Source organism: Apium graveolens, chromosome 1 (assembly GCF_009905375.1).
Source record: "Apium graveolens cultivar Ventura chromosome 1, ASM990537v1, whole genome shotgun sequence".
Classification (NCBI taxonomy): Eukaryota; Viridiplantae; Streptophyta; class Magnoliopsida; order Apiales; family Apiaceae; genus Apium; species Apium graveolens.
Window position 1 is genome coordinate 193,776,859 of NC_133647.1, and position 19,568 is coordinate 193,796,426.

Sequence of the window (19,568 nt, forward strand, 5' to 3'; positions counted from 1 at the left end):
TGCCGGGTTGTGGTAAAACTTGATTCCACAAGGATAGCAAAGATAGTCAGAGGACTAAGGTATAGCAGGTGTGCTAGGTAGCAAGGTTTGCTAGGGAAATAGTTTCTTTCGGTGCTATCCATTTGTAATCAAGCAAAAAATTGTAAGTTCTTTTATTGAAGTTGATATAATACATTATCTATGCTAGTTTGCATAGAGACTTGGATGTAGGCCATAGACTAGGTGTATGGGCCGAACCAAGTGAAAACTCCTGTATTTTTACATTGTTCAATTTCCATATTACTACATTTATATTTCAGCAATTTACATTCTACAGTTAATTGAGAATGTCTTATTGTCTGTCTCATTAGTAAAGGGTCTCTCCCATTTACATAGGAGACTGTCTCATTTGTCATATCAGTTAGACTATTGTTTATTTCGATTGGGCCTTTGAATTTCAACTTTCAAGAAAAAGAAAAAAAAATTACTGGTATGAAACTTATTTATTTGGTGGTGCTGGTGGTGCAGAATTTTACAGATCCATCTTTCTTCAAGCCTGCCACCTGATACAAATACAGCAACACGCCAACACATGTTATACTGGTTTACTAGTTCCATAAACTCACTTGAGAAAACAAACGGAGAAAAAATATTTGTCACTCAGAAAATGCACTTACATTTAGTTATGGAACTTCCTCCAAAACAAAGCAATGGCAACTGCTATCTTGTCGAAGACTTGCTCGACATGGTGAAAGTAAAATACCTCCAAGACTTAATACAATGCAAACAAGCGCAGAATCCTAAAAAGCCAACCAAGAGGCCAGGTCCTATCCCAGCCTAAAACCATATGCGCTCATCATCTGAATAAGTATCAGCTTTACTGTTGACTTGAAAATCATGTGAATCCGTGTCACTAGGGCAGGGCTTCAGGATAGGTCTACCACAGAGCTGATTGTTGCCAACATAAATGGAGGGATCGTTTAGGGTCTGGAGTTGGTTTCCGGATGGTACTTTACCCGAAAATCATTGAAGGAGAGGTTCAAACGGCTTAAAAAGGTCAAAAATGACAGGCTCTGTGGAATAGGACCATAAAGTTCATTTCTGGAGAGATCAAGAAATTCCAGTTTCTCCAGTTTCCCAATCCTGTCTGGACTCCTTCCGGAAAGATTGTTACCAGCTAAGTTTAAACTCAATAAACCGCGGAGATCCATCAACTCCTCTGGAATCTCTCCACTGATTTGGTTATTTGATAAATCAATAGAGTACAGAGAATCGAGTGTAGAAGTATATGTTAGTTCAGATCCTTTCGGATCATCCACAATCATATCATCATAACTCAGTCTCATGTATGGTGGACTGTCATCAGCTTGGCTGTTATAACTTGTAATTATGACAGTAAAATTGCCGAAGCAAAGAGGAATGCTTCCAGTGATGTCATTTCTTGCCATGTTTAAAACTTGAATTAGTGGACTGTGACAAATATCTGTGGGAATTTCACCGTAGAAATTGTTGGACCGAATTATTAAATACCTGAGAACCCGTAATTTCCAAGTCCACCGAGGAAGAGTATCTCTCAAATTGTTCTTTCCCACATCAAGTCCTATTATAGATGTCAAATTTTGGAAGGACAATGGGAGTTTGCCTTGAAAATTATTATTGTGCAAGTTTAAATACCTGAGAAGCCCGAGAGAACCTAAAGAAACTGGAATATCACCACAGAGGTTGTTATTCATGACAGAAAAGCCCTCCAAATATGTCAAATTTCCTAAGCACTGGGGGAGCTCTCCTGAAAAGTTGTTGTCGGAGACGAGGAGAGTCCTCAACGTTAGATTGCATAAAAATGCGGGAATATTACCGAACAGGTGGTTATTTGAGAGGTCTATATATGTCACACTTTTTGGAATAGCTAATATGGTATCTGATATGCTGGCATTGGTCATCTCAATGTAATCAAGTTTTCTCTGTGTAATGAGCCATTTGGGAAATTTAGGAACTCTCAAGGAGTCCATGTATATATCAGAAAGCTGAAACGGAGGAACCCATTGAGAACTCACATTTAACATTAAGTTAGACTCTGAAGAAATCCGCAAAAAATCAAGCTGAGTGAGGTTAACAAAGTGATGCTCCGATACAAAACCGTCCCATGAGTTTGAAGCAAGATCCATATTAATTAGATTTGATAGTTCTCCAATGCATTTAGGAATGCTTCCCCGCAGTTGATTATCATCGAGCCACAGTTCTGTCAACTTCGTCAGTTGGCAAAATGATTCTGGTAGACGAATACTAAACTGATTCATACTTATGGTGAGGCGTAAAAGTTTTGTAAGATTGCCAATCTCGGCAGGAAACGAACCATCAAATTTATTGTGCGTAAGATCAAACTCATGAAGTAATGTAAGGTTGGCAATATATTGAAGAATTGGACCTTGAAAATTATTATAATAAAGATCAAGATTAGCGAGAGATGTCAAGGCCCCTATAGATTTCGGGATTAAACCTTCAAAGTTATTGTTGCCTATACTATGTTTTGAAAGCTTGGACAAATTTCCAATGGATTCAGGAATCACACCATGTAGATTATTGTTTGAAAGATCAAGATACGTAAGAGATGTCAAAGCCCCTATGGATTTAGGAATAGTGCCTTCAAGAAAATTGTAGTACAGATCAACGAGTGTAAGAGCAGTCAAATTCCCGATTGAATTAGAAATCGAACCTGTGAATAATCAAATAATATGGTTAGGCTTGCGCTTTTCAGAACTACATTGATGCCTTGCAAATTCATTTCTCGATTCAGCTCATCGAAAGAAGTAGTATAATAGTCTGTACACTATGATGATAAGTCTCGAGTAATATAAAGAACAAAATAGATGTGAAAAATCCAACTATGCAAGGTGAAAAACCCAACCAGGAACAATAAAGAGACGTAGTCTGATAGATACTCCTCTCTCAAGATTTTCAAATTAAGCACAAAGAGATAGTATGATCACCTTTGAGATGACTATCTCCAAGATGAAGTTTGGTGACCTGGCCGGTTATTTTGTGGCACTCAATTTTGTGCCATGAACAACAATCATCTCCAACCCACGAAGACAAGAGATTTAACTCATCAACAAGGCCTTTTTTTAAGAGCAGCAAAGCTTGTTTCTCCCTGTGAATGCAGCTTCTATTCAGATGGTCTCCGATTATGCTCCCACAACCAAACTTTAAACTTCCTGCAACACATAAGGTGTATACAACTTGTAGTAAACTCATATGTTTTTGTATTTCCATAGCTACAATAAAAATATATTTGCAGTTCCCAGTACTTAATATCTATTCTTATCGAATAAATTTGTATATGTAGGTTCGTGAAGTCATGAACAACTTATAAAATATCATCGACGACATTGGATGTAGTCTTCAGGTCAGTCGTCGCCAGCACTACCATCTATGTCAACTTTTAGTCTCCCATTACTCCCACTCAGAGGAGAGTTGCTCTGCATTACTAAATAAACTTGCGTTTTCTGTTCTTCGTCAAGCTGACTAAACCTTGCCAAAGACTAGTGAGTGTTACTATGTTACTGCATCACTAATTATCATTATTAGATGACTTGTACATTTTCTTCCCTTGCATACAGTGTTACTCCAATGTCGTCGTCACCATCACCTGAGTAATGAGATTATTCTTCCTTGTCGTCGCCGTTAACTGATTGACTAGGGAGTCTACCACTAAGTGTTTGCAAGTCATTTTCTACATGGAATACATACACCATAATCTTAATTCCTTGACCATAAATATGAGAAAAATGAGACTCGCCTGCCCTGCTTCTTCAAAGCTTACTGTCTTTAAATGAATTTTCTATGTGTTCCCTCCCAGTCATAATTACTTATGAAATTCGTCATAATGCTATGCTTTTAAAATTTCTAGTTCTAGTCCAAGAAGATCATCAACATAACTTGAGGAAATATCTGTAGTTGAACGGAATTTTGAAGTTTGAATCACTTGTAGGTATTGAATACACCACTTAGGTCATACAGTACTCTCCTCATTATGACTTCCTAATACAGGTACAAAGTATCAAACGGAACATAGGGAATCAATGATAAGAACAGAGCACATGAACATACAAGTATTCGTCTTGATTGACATAGAGTATCAATAGTACTACGCAAAACACTGTTATGAAACTTATTCATATGAAGATGCAGAATTTTACAGATACGTGTTCCTCTGATCCCACCACTACCACTTGATATACGAACAACAGCAACACATGTTATAGTGCTTTACTAGTTCCATAATCTCACTTAAGAAAACATATGGAGAAAAAATAATTCACTCAGAACTGGCATTTACATTAAGTTAAGAAGCTTCTTCCATAACAAAGCAATGACAACCGCTATCTTGTTGAACACCTGTTCGACATAGTCAAAATAAGAATATCTCCAGGACTTAATAAAATGCAAAGAAGCGCAGACTCCCAAAAAGCCGACCAAGAGACCTGGTCCTATCCCAGCGTAAATCCACATGTGCTCATCATCTGAATAGAAATCAGCTTTACTGTTGTTTTGAAAATTATGTGAATTCATGTCACCAGGGCAGGGCTTGAGGATAGGTCGACCACAGAGCTGATTGTTGCCAACATAAATGGAGGGATCGTCAAGGGTTTGGAGTTGGTTTCCTGTGGGTATTCTCCCAGATAAATCATTGAAGGAGAGGTTTAAGTGGCTTAAAAAGTTTAAATAGGATAGACTCTGTGGAACAGAACCATAAAGTTTATTTCTAGAGAGATCAAGAGATTCCAGGTTATGCAGGTTCCCAATCATATCAGGGATTTTCCCAGTTAAATTATTACCGGCCAAGTTTAAATACAACAAGCCATGGAGATCCATCAACACTTCTGGAATCTGTCCACTGAGGTTGTTGTTTGATAAGTTAATGGAAAACAGAAACCCCAGTGAAGTGGTATATGCTAGATCATTTCCTTTAGCATCATCGATGACCGTTTCACCATCTACCCCACTCATGAAGGGATAAGTATCATCACTTTCACCTGTTTTCATGATACTAAAAGTGCCGAAACAAAGGGGAATGTTCCCTGTGAATTGATTTTTTGCCAAGTTCAAAACTTGAATTGATGGATGGTGGCAAAGATGTGTGGGAATTCTACCATAGAAATTGTTGGACTGCAGTGATAAAAACTTAAGAAAAGGTAGCCCACCGGACCAAGGGGGAAGGATATCAGTCAAATTGTTCTTTCCCACGTCGAGTGCCACCAGAGTTCTCAGATTCTGGAATGACAGAGGAAGTTTTCCTTGAAACTTGTTGTTGTGCAAGTTTAGATAAATAAGGGATTCCAAAGAACCTAAGGAAATTGGAATATTACCAGAGAGGTTGTTGTTCATCACATCGAAAGCTATCAAGGTTGTTAAGTTTCCTAAACACTGGGGGAGCTCTCCCCAAAAGTTGTTGTTGGGGAGTAATAGTACCCTCAAGGATGTCATATTGCACAAAGATGTGGGAATTTCACCAGACAACCTGTTGTTTGAGAGGTCTAATGTAAGCAAACCATTTGGAACTCCTAATAAGGCACCTGATATGCTTGCATTGCGCATCTTTATGTACATAATGTCTCTCTGTGTTAGTAGCCATTGGGGAAACTTGGGCCCTACTTTTACAGAGTCCATGTATAAATCTTGGAGCTGAAATGGAGGAATCCACTGGGAACTACTAATATTTAACACCAAGTCAGACCTTGAAGAAATATACAAGTACATCAACGTCGTGAGATTAACAAAGTGTTGTTCTGATACAAAACCCTCCCATGAATTAGACTGAAGATCCAAATTGTAAAGATTTGACAATCCTCCCATGCATTCAGGAATGCTTCCACTTAGCTGATTATAACTGACATCCAAGGTTTCTAACTTTGACAACTTACAAAATGCCTCGGGTAGACAACCAGTTAGTTCATTTGAGTTTACCATAAAGTCTGTAAGTGCTGTGAGATTGCCCACCCCAAGTGGAATGGAACCATTAACTTTATTTGTCCAAATACGAAAATTAGTAAGAGATGATAAATTTCCTATGGACTGAGGAAGCAAACCTTGGAAATTATTAGCAGAAAGATCAAGAGAAGTAAGAGATGGCCAAGAGCCTATAAATTCAGGGATTGGACCTTTAAAATTATTTTTGGATAGATCAACTTCAGAAAGAGCAGTCAAATTTTCGAACGATTTGGGAATAAAACCTCGCATATCATTGAATGAAAGATCAAGAATGCTAAGAGATGTCACCGTCCCTAAAGATTTAGGGATGTAACCTTCAATCAAGTTATCATAAAGATCAAGTTTCTTAAGAGCAGTCAGATTTCCTATTGATTCAGGAATTAAACCTGAAAAGTTATCAAATAAAGTAGTTAGGCCTAAGATCATTACCGTTAAAATTCAATCATATTCTGGTCATTTAAAAGGTTAAAAGAATTTAAACTATCCAAGTGATGCTAGCAAAGAAGTTATGTATTTTGCATTGATAATGGTTAAGCTTTTTCTTATAAATTCAACTGGTTTTAAGTTAATAGCTCTTAATATTACCATTACATTAAGATTAGAGTAAAGAAGAAAGCATTTGATCACCTTTTAGACTACAACTTCCAAGATTAAGATGGATAATGTGGCCGGTTAGGTTGTTGCATTCAATTCCATCCCATGAACAACACTCATCACCAGTCCACGACGACAAACAATTCGCCCATGAATCATTTAGACTCTTTTTAAGGAGTAGCAATGCTTGTCTTTCCCCCTTGATGCAACTTTTATTCCGGTGTCCTCGTATAATGTTCCCATAACCGAATTTTGAACTTGTCAGAACACCTATAACACAAACAAGAAACAATAAACTCACAGTCTTTTGCATCTCCATATATACCTAGTATAGATTAATAACTATAGTTGTAATTAATTTTGTGCTGCAAGTATCTAAACATGTACATTTCTATCAAACATTTGGTTGTACATATATGAGCAGGTAAAAGAAATTTTTCAAGTCATGAACAACTACTAGAAAAAGTATCAGCTCATCTTTAAACTTCTAGTCTTCCACTAAACGAAGACTTCATCTCTACAACTGAATAGACTTTGCTTTTTTTGGTTCTTCATAAAGCTGATTAAAACCTAGTCTAAAATTTTACATTAATTAATCGTAACTATTAGTAAAACTATGAAGTTAAGAGCAGGAAATTGAGGAAAATATCATATTTAAATATCGATATATGCATAAGGGAAAAAGGAGACTTGCTCTCCCCTGCAGGCTGCATCGATAGTTGCTATCCCTTGGATGATTTTACCTCTACTTTACTCCAAGGTCGATCTCGGTCCGCCCTGAGATTCCGGGGACCCTAGTCAAAATCAGTTTATGAGATCCTAACATGCATATATCATGCAACTTCGTACATATTTACTTAAAAGAAAAGTTGAAATTTCTGGGGGCCTTGAGTGTAGGGCTCAGGCATAAGTCTTGCTCCCCTGTAGACAAGGTCACCCTCGCCTTTGTGACTTGAATATGCAGTCTACCACTAAGTGTTTGCAAGTCAGTTTCTACATGACAGAAATATAGCATAATGTTCATCCCTTGACCATTTGTGAGCAGTGGATACACCACTCAGGTCATACAACTCATACATGTCCTCATGATGACTTATAGATATTCCATTAAAACTTGTCATCTTTAAACTACAGATGATTTAGAAAGCTACTAAAATGTACTAATATTATGATCTTGAACATAGGAAATAAATAATAAGAACAGAACATATGAACGTACAAGTATTCATCTTGATTGACATATAGTATAAACAGTACAAGCTTTTTCTCATTCTCAATGCAGCTTCTATTCTTATGGCCTCCGGTTATGCTCCTGCAACCAAACTTTGATTATGTCGCGGCACACAACGCATATACAAGTAATAAGCTCATATGTCTTGGTATTTCCATAGCTAGAAATGAATAGTAGTCGGTGATGGTGTGTTTGTGTTTTCAGGTTGTGGTCCTTAAGGTGTTGTGTTGATTTTCTTTTTAATTGTCTTGTTGTGTTTATTCTCCTTTTTATTTCATATATGACTAGCCCCTCTAGTTTGGTAGGAGAGGTGACTATCATAAACTATTTGGGCACGTGGAGGGTAAAGAGAAGAAGGGGATATGACATGGTACTTTGGTGAATGACACGTGTAAAAGTTTAGAGGATAAGGTTGAGTTGTGGGGCATACGGCTTACGAATATTCAGCTTTCGATGATAATTTCTTATCATTCGTGATCTTTAGATACTATACCTTACGAACTCCGAAGGCACGTCATGCCTACGGGGTCGTAGGCTTTTTATTATTAATAGGTTTCTTAGATCCATAGTGGAAATGGAATGAGAGAGGCCACATTTTAATTTAGGGTCCTTATGGCTACAACCATGGGGAGACTACAAATTTGATGCCATCAGTCGGAAATTTTGCTTAAACTTGCTTAAACTCTATATGTTTGTAAGTGAACATAAATTTTATTATAGGAAACGTCATGAACAAATAGGATTAGGAAAAGTCTTACCATCAGGACGAAGAAGTTAGTAGGATCAAGGATGGTATAGCAATATTGTAAAAATTAAAATCAGCAAATCGGAGGATAGACTTTTAGATAATCAAAAATTACTAGCAATAAACTATCTAAGAACTTTGTAAAGACCGCAGGTAATATCAAATTTAAAAGATTGCATGTCATTGACCAGTTAAAGATCATTTGTGAATTGTCAAATTAAAAGATGATAAAATAAAGAGAGAATTGTATTTTGCACCCCTTATATTTGGCCAAAACTCAATTTTGTATACCTATTTTCATAAATTGCAGTTTGCATCTCCCTAGTTTGAAATCCGCTTCGACATGCACCCTTTTTGCCTATTTTTTTAGCCCTAATTGTTGTCTCCAACAATATATCTCATCTTTTATCTTCAATAATAGATTATATATGTTGTTGAAAATAATAATTTGGGCAAAAAAATTGACAAAATTTGGCAAAAAGTGTGCAACTTGAAGCGGATTTCAAAGTAGGAGGATGCAAACTGTAATTTATGAAAATAAGTATACAAAATTGAGTTTTGACCAAATATAAGGGGTGCAAAATGTAATTCTCTCTAAAATAAATTTAGATGAAAGAGTCATTCCTGGCAAATGCTCTTTCTGACTGCAATTTTTGCACAGGTGAAATTCCCTTTTCGGAAACTTCCAATAATCATTAGCAGATGCAAAGAATTACAAATTTTAATTATGTAGTTGTATAAGACGAAGTTACAGAATATATAATCATCCAGTCACTGTGCCTTATTATTATAGATAATTACACGTAGAAACAGAAACAAGAACATATGAACATAGAACTTCAAGTACAAATAATATATAAAACAACTGGAAATACTTTTCCTTGTAGGCTTCTATTTCATGGTCTTCCTTCGAAGCTATGGCTTGATGAGGAACTTGAACCACTGTCGGATGTGTATCAATAACATCAGCGTGTATCATAGTCGCTTGACAAATTTATGAAACTTCCAGAGCTCTGAATTCTAAAATTTAAGGGGAAAAAAAAAGATATCAAATAGTCTCAGAAGTCATTTTTTTATCGAGTTTTATTGCGTGTGCAATTGTCAGTTATCGAACTTCCTCCCCCCAAAAAAATGTGAAACTGTTATATAGCTAAAGAACTCTTTAACAAAGTATGAGTGAGAGTACCTTCAAGAGTGGATGAAATGCAAAAACACGAAGAATCCCAGAAAGCCAACCAAGAGACCAGGTCCTATCCCAGCATAGAACCACAATCGCTCATCATCTGAATCAGCTTCATTGTCGTTGTGAACATTTTGTGACTCTGTGCAGGACTTCAGCATTGGCCGGCCACAGAGCTCATTGTTGCCAGCATAGATGGAGGGATCATCAAGCGTCTGAAGTTGGTTTCCTGAGGGTATTCTCCCTGATAATTTATTGAATGAGAGATTTAAGCGATTTAAAAAATTTAACTCCGACAGACTTTGTGGAATGGTACCATAAAGCTCATTTCTAGAGAGATCAAGAATCTCCAAATTTTTCAGGTTCCCAATCATGTCAGGTATCCTTCCAGATATATGATTACCCGCTAAATTTAGATTCAACAAACCACTGAGATCCATCAATTCTTCTGGAATCTCTCCACTGATACTGTTATCTGATAGATCAATGGAAAACAACAACCCGAGTGTAGAGGTGTACTTAAGTTCATTACCTTTCGAATCATCTATTATCGATTCACCATATGGAAAAAATTCTGAATCACTGGTTTGCCTTTTCATGGAGCTAATATCACCGAAACAAGGAGGTATATTTCCAATGATATGATTTTGTGCCATGTTTAAAACTTGAATTGATGCATGCTGGCAAAGCTCTATAGGAATCTCACCATAGAAATTGTTGGACCGAAGTATTAGATACTTGAGACTAGATAACTTCCGAGTCCAAGGAGGAAGAATGTCGCTTAAATTATTTTTTCCCACATCAAGTGCAACCAAATTTGTCAAATTTCTGAAGGACAGAGGGACTTTTCCTTGGAAATTGTTGTTGTGCAAGTTTAAATAATTGAGTAATCCTAGAGAACCCAAAGAAACAGGAATATTACCAGTGAGACTGTTATTCATCACATCAAGATACTGCAATCTGCTCAAGTTTCCTAAGCACTGTGGGAGCTCTCTTGAAAAGTTATTGTTGGAGAGAACTAAGGTATATAAGGTTGTGAGATTGCATAAAAAGGCAGGGACTGCACCTGACAAGCGGTTATTTGATAATGCTAATGTTTGCAGACCATTTGGAGCTCCTGAAACTGATGCTAGTTCCCCGTAAATATCATTGTCAGATAGATCAATAGAGTAGGCCTGAGACAACAGCACACTCACAAACAAATCAACTGGGATGGTATCCGATATGCTTGTATTTGGCATCCTAATGTGCTTAGCATGTTTTTGCGTTAGAAGCCACTGGGGAAATTTAGGGCCCACTTTCACGGAATTTATGTAAATCTGTTCAAGTTGAAATGGGGGAACCCAGTCATAACTAACATTGAAAACCAAGTTAGACTTTGAAGAAATATCCAAAAACGTGAGCCTTGTGAGGTTAGCAAAGTGATCCTCTGATACAAAACCCTCCCATGAATTCGAAGAAATAGCCAACCTCACTAGATTGGATAGTCCTCCAATACATTTAGGAATGAGGCCGCTCAGTTGATTATGCTTGATGTGCAAATGTTCAAGCTTTGACAGTCGGCATAATGCTTGTGGTAGACTGCCACTTAATTCATTTGAGCTTATATCGAGGTATTTTAGTTCCATGAGCTTACCCATCTCATGTGGAATTGGATCATTTAACTTATTGTTCGAAAGATAAAGTTCATTAAGTGATGTCAAATTTCCAACAGACTGAGGAATCATACCTAGGAGTTCAAAATTATTTGAAAGATTAATCACAGAAAGGTCAGACAAACTTCCAATCGATTTAGGAATTAAACCTTGAAAATTATTGAATGAAAGATCAAGATCTCGGAGAGATGTCAAAAGGCATATGGATTCAGGAATGTGACCTTGAAACTTATTGTTGCATAGATGAAGATTTCTGAGAGATGTCAAATTTCCAATGGACTCCGGAATTGAACCATTAAAATTATTAAATGAGAAATCAAGTTCAACAAGAGATGTCAACCTTCCAATAGATTCAGGAGTTGGGCCATTAAAATAGTTATGCCCGAGATTAAGATGTTCAAGAGCACTATTGTTATTAATCCATAAAGGGAAAGAAGAGTTAAGCTGGTTGAAACCAAGATTAAGTGATATAAGAGATGTTACATTCATAAAGGTGACATGACTGATGATTTTGCTGGGTAGTTGACAAGATTGCAGTTGAAGTACTGAAATTGAATCAGGAAGCATGTTAATAGCCGGAGACCAATCAAAGGCGCTAGAAAGATCAACAAAGGAGAGATCGAGGTGTTCCAAGAAAGAAAGCGTAGATAACCATCTCATGCTATCGATGCTTAATGCAGATTCATCTAAATTATAACTCAAATCAAGGTACCTTAAGTTTGAAAGGTTTCCTAAATGACGTGGAACTAAACCCTGGAAACTAGAATTAGAGAGGTTGAGATAAGTCAGGTCCTTAAAGGACCCAAAAAATTCAGGAATTTGCATCCCGTTAAACTGGTTACAACTCAAGTCTAAGTAAGTCAAATACTTCAAATCAAGCAATGAAGAATTTATGTGATCACCTCTTAAATCACCATTGCGAAGATCAAGTTGCATGACATGGCCAGTTATGTTGTTGCAACGAATTCCATGCCATGCACAACAATTATCTCCAGCCCACGACGACAAGTAAGCCGAGTTGTCAACGAGGCTTTCTTTGAGGAGTAGCAGAGCTTGTTTCTCGGTCTCAATGCATGTAGTCCCGCAAACAAATTTTGCACCTGCAAGAATAGCTATTGTGTACACAAGTACGAGTAAACTCATATTTTTTTGCATTTTGGTATGGAAAAGTAAAGGAAGATTATAGAATGTCTTATTTTCCAGATGCATCATACATGTAAAAATAAAGGAACATGAACACTGTTTGATGTACGCGTAAAAAAACAGGAGACTGGGAAAAAGTTGAAATGTTGAAAGATAAGTTGACGTCGGTCATCTATCTGTGGACTCGCCCGGAGCACTGCGTAGATAAGGTTTACAATGTTAGAGCTATGGCCTGCGCACACCAGTACTTCATTTCCAAACCCATTTTTCAATATCTTTTAGAGTAAATTATGGATGTATTTTACCTCGATTTTCAAAATAGTTGCCAAATTTTCAAATTTTCAAAATAATGGCCAATTTTTTGTTCCGCATATCAAAAAAATGGCCGCCGTCGACTCTCGTTAAGTTTTCGCCGTTAAATAATATATTTAAAGCGTAAATTACAGAATGGTGATTGTTTTTCATTCTTATTTTCAAAATAGTGGTTAAACTTTTATAAATTGTTAAAATCATTTTTCACCTTTTAAAAGAATGGTTTCGTCAAATTGTTACCCGTACTCACATCTTTATCGTCACAAAAAACATATGATATCGCTAAACAAATAGGTACAAACACAACTTAAATAATTATCAATTTTTTCACTTTTTCTAATTTAATCAAGTGCCTGACTTCTATATTTTTTCAACCTTCTCACACAAAAATATGAATAAAATTTTTAGCTAAAGTATAGAGAAGAGTATCCACCCATCGGAAAAACTTATAACCAAAGTGATAATGATTTGTTAATCGACACCTAGCACTAGGATCAATCTGGGGAAACTCTTTAAAACTCTTCCTACAATGAAAATTTAAAAATGTCATTATTTAAAAATTTTAAAAATGTAGCCACTAATTTATAATTAAGTGTGAAATGCGGCCACCAGTATGCAATTTACACTTTAAATATATTAGTTAACGGAGAAGATTTAACGGGAGTTGATGGCAGCCAATTTTTTGAAAGGCGGAAAGAAAAGTTGGCCACTTTTATTGAAAATTTGAAAATTTGGCCACTATTTTGAAAATCGGTGTAAAATACGGCCATCACTCTGTAATTTACTCTATCTTTTATAGTCGTGATTTTTAATTTTTAATTTTTTTTGTTTTGCAAAAATACACAAGTCCTTTCATAAATAATTAAGCTTACATGATCTCTATACAATAAGAGGCAAGTCTTTAACGTCAAAATTATCTCATCGCGTAATACACAAGTATAGTTTATGATTGTCGTGTCCAAAAAAAATATACAACTTATGATTGTCGTGCCCCAGCAAGATTATCTTCTCTTGTTTTAGGAAAATAAATCTCAATATAATGTAAACCTGACCATTCATTTGTGTCATTGTCGTCCCTCAAAGCGATTATATGTTCTCATTGATGTGCCTTCTTTGTTCAATATGCAAGTATTAAGGAAGAAAGTGAAGAAAACCAACTCAGGCAAAGTGAAGTAAACACAGTCCAAGTCAAAGCATTGTAATTAGTTTAAGACAGCAAGGTCACTTTAGTAATTTTGTATAGATTTGTATTTGGAGGGAAAAGTTGTTAGATCATTCTGATATATAATCTGTAATCATCTCTTGAAGAATTCAGTTAGAGAAATGTAATTGTGATCTTCTATCTTTCTCCCTCTCTCTATTTCTCTCTCTCTGTGTGTGTTTCTCTCTCACATTCTCCATCTCTCTCACACAAGAATTGTTCATATCTCTGTACAATTCTACATGGTATCAGAGCTTCTATTGCTTCTGCATCACTTCATACATCGTCATATATAGTTTGTAATTGATTCAATTACATCGATTGAATCAAACAAGATCTTAGATCTGTAACAAGTTAGGTAACGCATATTATCAAACATCTTGATGGCGTTAACAGGTGAACATACAAATAATCAAACCGATTCTCAAACACGAACGCAATCTGAGAAAAGTGCATCATAGTTTGATGGCGAGTTTAGCACAGTCGTTTTGGAGTCAAATCATCCATTGTACCTTCATCCTTCAGATCATCCAGGTCAAGTCCTTGTATCTGCATCATTGACAGGCGACAATTTCAACGAGTGGAAACGATCAATGTCTCTTGCACTTTCAGCCAAAAACAAGTTAAGATTTGTAACTGGTAGATATAAAACTCCAGGTATTGATTCTCCCTATTTTGATTCATGGAAAAGATGCAACGACATGATTATCACTTGGATGTTGAATTCCATAACCCATGATATTCACTCTAGTCTAGTTTATGTGTCTCTTGCTTCTGAGATATGGAGTGATCTTCAGATCAGATTCACTCAAAACAATGGACCTAGGTTGTTCGAAATCAAGAAAGAACTATCTGAATGTGTTCAAGAAAGTTTGTCCATATCTGCCTATTACATAAAATTTAAGAAGCTATATGATGATATGTTGAGTGTCTCAAATATACCTAAGTGTTCCTGCATGTGTACTTGTAAGGCTAAAGGAGAAATTGAACAATATGAGGAAACTATGAAAGTAACTCAATTTCTGATGGGACTTAGTGATAGTTTCACTAATATCAGAGGTCAACTTGTTAGGTCACACACACTGTAGAAGGGGGGTTGAATACAGTGTATAGCACAATCAAATCGAATTCAAAGAACACAAGTAACAGAAAACAAACTTTATTAAACTCTGTTACAATGTAGAATTGTCATCTCTCAGTGATGAACAAATATCACGAGAGCTGCTAGGGTTATAATGAATATTATTCTCGATAATGATAACACTTACAGTGCAAACCCTATGTCTGTGTTTATATACTACACAGTTACAAGATAATCGCTAATTGATATGGAATATAATTTTGTTTCCTAAAATATATCAACCAGTTATCTTTTCTTCCAAGTATTCTATTCTTCATAGAATTTCTTCTTCATGCATATCTCTTCTTGCGTTTGTCTTGATCTTCTTTCCTTTCAATCAGCCGCCTTCCTTATCTGAAAGTCTTATTTAAGTCCTGATATTATCTCCTGATAAATATCTCCTGAACCTTAAGTACTGATAACTTAAGTTATGTCTTCAATATAAGTGTTGATATCCAGTTAAGTACTGATTTGTCCTGTTTAAGTAAGATCTGAAAACTAAACACAACTAATATTAGACATGACATTATCAAATATATCTAACAATCTCCCCCAACTTATAAATTAGCATAATATACAAGTTTAACAGATATTTGATGATGTCAAAAATATTAAGTACAAATGCATGAGAATTTGACTAGATAACTACAACTTACAGTCCTTAAAACTTTACCAACTTTAACTTCTGATAACAACTTCAGCCTGTACACACATCAGAATTTGAGCAGTTGTAGATCTTGACTTGGCTTCACTTTCTGATCTCTTCGATGTCAGGAGTTGTTCTGAGATAGTTCTTTAACAAACATCTCTCAGCATATATGAGTTCATCAATCATCCTCCTTTTAGCATCTTTAAGCTCTGCAGTATCTTCACCAGTTTGGAAGATAGCATATCTGAAATCATTAATTTTTGCTTTTCTCAACTCCTGATCTAGTCTGATGACATAGGCTTTGTCAGACTCTAGATTGAATTCAAGTCCCATAATACCAAGATATGTTCTGATCTTTGCAGTATTAGGCTTCATCTCAACAATATCACCCTTGTGATCTCTGTACTTGGGACAGTATGTGCTATCAGACTTAACAGAATAAAGCTTTTTATGTCTCTGAATTTGAGTCTTCAAATAATTTGCAGCACTTTTTGTTAATCTGTCCTTCACTTGAATTAAGAATAAAACATGTTCTAGTTCCTCAAAATACTTCAGTGGTATAACATTTTCCCTTATATGGTAAACCCTTCCATCTGTCATGAAATATAACAAGATGTGTTCTTTCAAGAAGGTATGGTAAACCATTTGTACGGATTCAAGTTGATTCAATCTTTCAGGAGTTGCTCCAACACCTGGTTCACTTAAGGAAGTTGGATCATTGGTTGTGTTTTGCACTCTTCTTTCATCAGCACTACCCAATCCAGATTTATCTCTTGCTTCCTTTCCAGTAACCACTCTTGCTTCAAAACCACTTGTTGCAGTCTTCAAAGGTTGAGTCTGTTTGGCTTTAGTGAATCCTGGTAGGAGTAACTTTGAGGATTTAACATGAGCAGTGTCAGAGGTTTCCTTTGACTTATCTTCTAATATCAAGCCAACTTGAGCTATGTCAGAGGTTGTTTGCTTCATAGTTATATCAGAACTAACTATATCTTGACTCTGAACAACTTGAGCCATGTCAGAGGTTGTCTTAGAAATCTTTCTTGAAGTCAGAGTAAGATTAGCATCTTCATCAGAAATTTCTTCATCCATAGGAGGCACATAAACCTTTACAGGTTCACCAACTTTTTCTTTGCCCTTGGACCTTGGATCTATCTGCAATTGTGATTTGGCCTTGGTTGCCACAGGATTTGTCCTTTCTCTTATCACAATGCCTTTAGCCGTAGGAAGTTTCTTTTCAACAACAGAAGCTTCAGATTTGGAGATGACTTTTTCTAACTTAAGTCTAGCTTCTTCTTCCTTTAGACTCTCAAAGTCCATTCCTGGATTTTCTTTCAGAAATAACTGTCTTGAAATTTCTTCATCAAGTTTCAAAAGTTCATCAGAACTTATCCTTTAACCAGTATCAGAAGTTATTCTTCTCCTGGTATCAGAACTTGTTCTATGACTTGTAGTTCCAGCTTTTCTTAATGAATGATCTTTACCTTGACCATGACCTCCACCCATTTCAGAGTTTCCCGGGTCATTATCATCCTTTCCCTTCAGTGTCTTATCAGGTTTGCATTTGGACTTAATTACTTTCTCCCCCTTTTTGGCATCAGTAGGTAAAAGAAGAGAGACAAGAAATTCCACTGAGGATTGGATCTCATTGAGTTGATCTTGCTGAGAAGCTTGATTTTTCAAAATTTCATCAATCTGAGACTGTTGTTTCTCTTGGGTTTTCTCAATGTAGGCAATTCTGTCAAAGGTAGGTTTAAAAAACATCTTCTTGTCCAGCTTTGCAATTGTATCTTGCTGATTCAAGGATTCTTGAATCTTGTCCACCTTGGCCTGAGTTACAGATTGTTGACCTTGAAGGTGCCTTGTACTAAGTGAAGTAACTCTTAGCTGTGTCTTGAAATCATCATTGACTAGCATCTCATCAGCTTTTGCCAAGTGCTGAGCAAGAATCTTTTCAGAAGGGACAAAACTGACTGAGTTCCATTCTTTAGTCCACTCATGTCCTCTAGGAGTTTCAATCCAAGGGACTGGTGCTTCCCCTGTAACAAACTTCTTGACTATCTCAGCTTTTGAAGGAGCTTGTAGAGGTGCATGTCCAGAAGGACCAGCTGCATCTGCATTTGTAGCAGCATTACCAGTATCATCAACATTTGCAGCATCAGAACTTATAGAATCAGCATCATCAACATCCTCTAATAAAAGAATAGTATGAGAGGCTATGGAGGCTTCAACATCATCCTCTAAGTGCTGATCTCCAACTAAGTTCTGATCAAAAGCCATATTCTGATGCTCACCTAACATCTGATCTTCAGTATCTAAATGTAGAGAAGGTGTTGTAGGCAATTCTGGATTAAAATCAGCATCAGGAATTGGTGTTGTTGGTGGAGTGACATGAGTTGGTGGAGCTTCTAGATTCAAAACCTGAGGCACTTCCAAGTTATGTATGTCAATTTCATCACTTGGCTCCTTGGTATCAGCATGAACTGGAGATTGATGAGTTGCATGAAGGTCTAGATCAGCACTAGGAGAATTGTGAGCTTCAACAGGGTCTTGTGAGATCAGAGATTCCTGACCCCCTTCCTTAGCTGCTGCTTCCGTTCCTTTACCAGAATCTTCAGGCCTTTTTGCCAATGTTTTGAATCTTTCAGCTTTTAAGGAGACTTTAGGAGCTGTATCATCAGAAATACGCTTTCTAAGCCTTTTTAGGGGCCTAGAACTCCCAATATCAACATCCTCCTGAGAAGAGACCTTCTCAGCTTCTCTAACAACAGGTTCTAATACAGGAACCTGTTCCTCAGCATCTGATTCATCTCGCAGAATGAATCTCCTTCTCTTCTGTTATGTCTGAGGTACTCTCTTAGTCCTCTTAGGTTTGGAAGAGGAAGGCTACACTGTAGGTTCTGAAGTTTGAGGTGGAGAAGTTTGAGGTGATTGAGTAGAGGTGGTAGGTGCTGATGGATGATGTGCAGACGGTTGGACATCAGGATATAGTGCAGTGTATTTAACGGGATCATAGGTTATTAAGGCTTGTTTGACAGATAAAGGAATTAAGAGGGGTCTTAACACAGCCTTCTTATTATCAGTAGATAATAAGTCAGTAAAAGCTCTTTTAGCTATTCTGAATGATGAAATTAATTCACTAGCATTTCGGGGCTTATTATCACAACAAAACTATAGATAAGCTGACAGAATCTAGCAAAATAAATAGTAGATCTATCTTCATTCATTCTGTCCCCAATGAAACCTAAGACAGCACTTGCATAGTCAAAATCAGTTTGATTTATGAGAGCATACCTGATTTGTTGGCTGAATATGGGAATTGCATCAAAATTGGAACATTTGTTTGCAAAAGCCTTGGTTATGCAATCAAAGAAGAAACTCCATTCCCTCCTTATGAAAGATCTCTTCAACTGGCCCAGCTTTTCCAATGTCCTCTCATATCCCAGACTGGCCATCATGTTTTGAAGAATTGGCTCGTCAACAGTAGAATAAACACAGTTCTCAGGTAGCTGCAGTGCTTGTCGAACCGTAAACAATGTCACAACATACTCATCCTCCCCTGATGAAAAAATAATACTTGGGGACCCTTGAGCACCACCATCATCATATACACCGCTTCTCCAGAACTCCAGTACTTGAGTATCAGAGACTGCTTCGGGTTCAGTCAGAGCATACCCAATATCAGAACTAGCAAGAAAGTCCTGAATGAAGTGAAGTTCAGAGGGTGCTTCTGACTTGCTAAGAATAGCAGAGAAGTTATTAGGAACAAACGTA

General features: G+C 36.7%; 2 protein-coding genes across 3 annotated transcripts; both read right to left on the minus strand.

The window, feature by feature from the left end:
* Positions 1 to 323: 323 nt before the first annotated feature.
* On the minus strand, positions 324 to 7,436 carry LOC141674724 (uncharacterized). Of its 2 annotated transcripts, XM_074481431.1 has the most exons (4): positions 6,595 to 7,436; positions 2,967 to 3,191; positions 657 to 2,692; positions 324 to 542 (listed from the first exon to the last, which is right to left on the minus strand). In XM_074481431.1, the coding sequence occupies exons 1-3, from the start codon at positions 6,878 to 6,880 to the stop codon at positions 960 to 962; spliced, it is 2,244 nt and encodes a 747-aa protein (XP_074337532.1). In that variant the 5' UTR covers positions 6,881 to 7,436; the 3' UTR covers positions 324 to 542; positions 657 to 959. The 2 variants fall into 2 exon arrangements, with proteins under 2 accessions (XP_074337532.1, XP_074337529.1); XM_074481428.1 differs by lacking the exons at positions 324 to 542; positions 657 to 2,692; positions 2,967 to 3,191 and adding an exon at positions 3,238 to 6,353 and having other exon boundaries at positions 6,595 to 7,419.
* A 1,850-nt stretch (positions 7,437 to 9,286) lies between these two features.
* On the minus strand, positions 9,287 to 12,526 carry LOC141723531 (uncharacterized). Its single transcript, XM_074525362.1, has 2 exons — positions 9,724 to 12,526; positions 9,287 to 9,557 (listed from the first exon to the last, which is right to left on the minus strand). The coding sequence occupies exon 1, from the start codon at positions 12,513 to 12,515 to the stop codon at positions 9,726 to 9,728; it is 2,790 nt and encodes a 929-aa protein (XP_074381463.1). The 5' UTR covers positions 12,516 to 12,526; the 3' UTR covers positions 9,287 to 9,557; positions 9,724 to 9,725.
* Between the last annotated feature and the right edge of the window lie 7,042 nt (positions 12,527 to 19,568).

Bases quoted from the DNA above. Each gene is read 5' to 3' on its own strand.
- LOC141674724 (XM_074481428.1), bottom strand. From the start codon at position 6,880: ATGGAGATGCAAAAGACTGTGAGTTTATTGTTTCTTGTTTGTGTTATA. The intron at 6,354-6,594 runs GTGATCAAATGC...ATAACTTTTCAG, and splicing joins TGGAAGTTGTAGTCTAAAAG to GTTTAATTCCTGAATCAATA.
- LOC141723531 (XM_074525362.1), bottom strand. From the start codon at position 12,515: ATGAGTTTACTCGTACTTGTGTACACAATAGCTATTCTTGCAGGTGCA.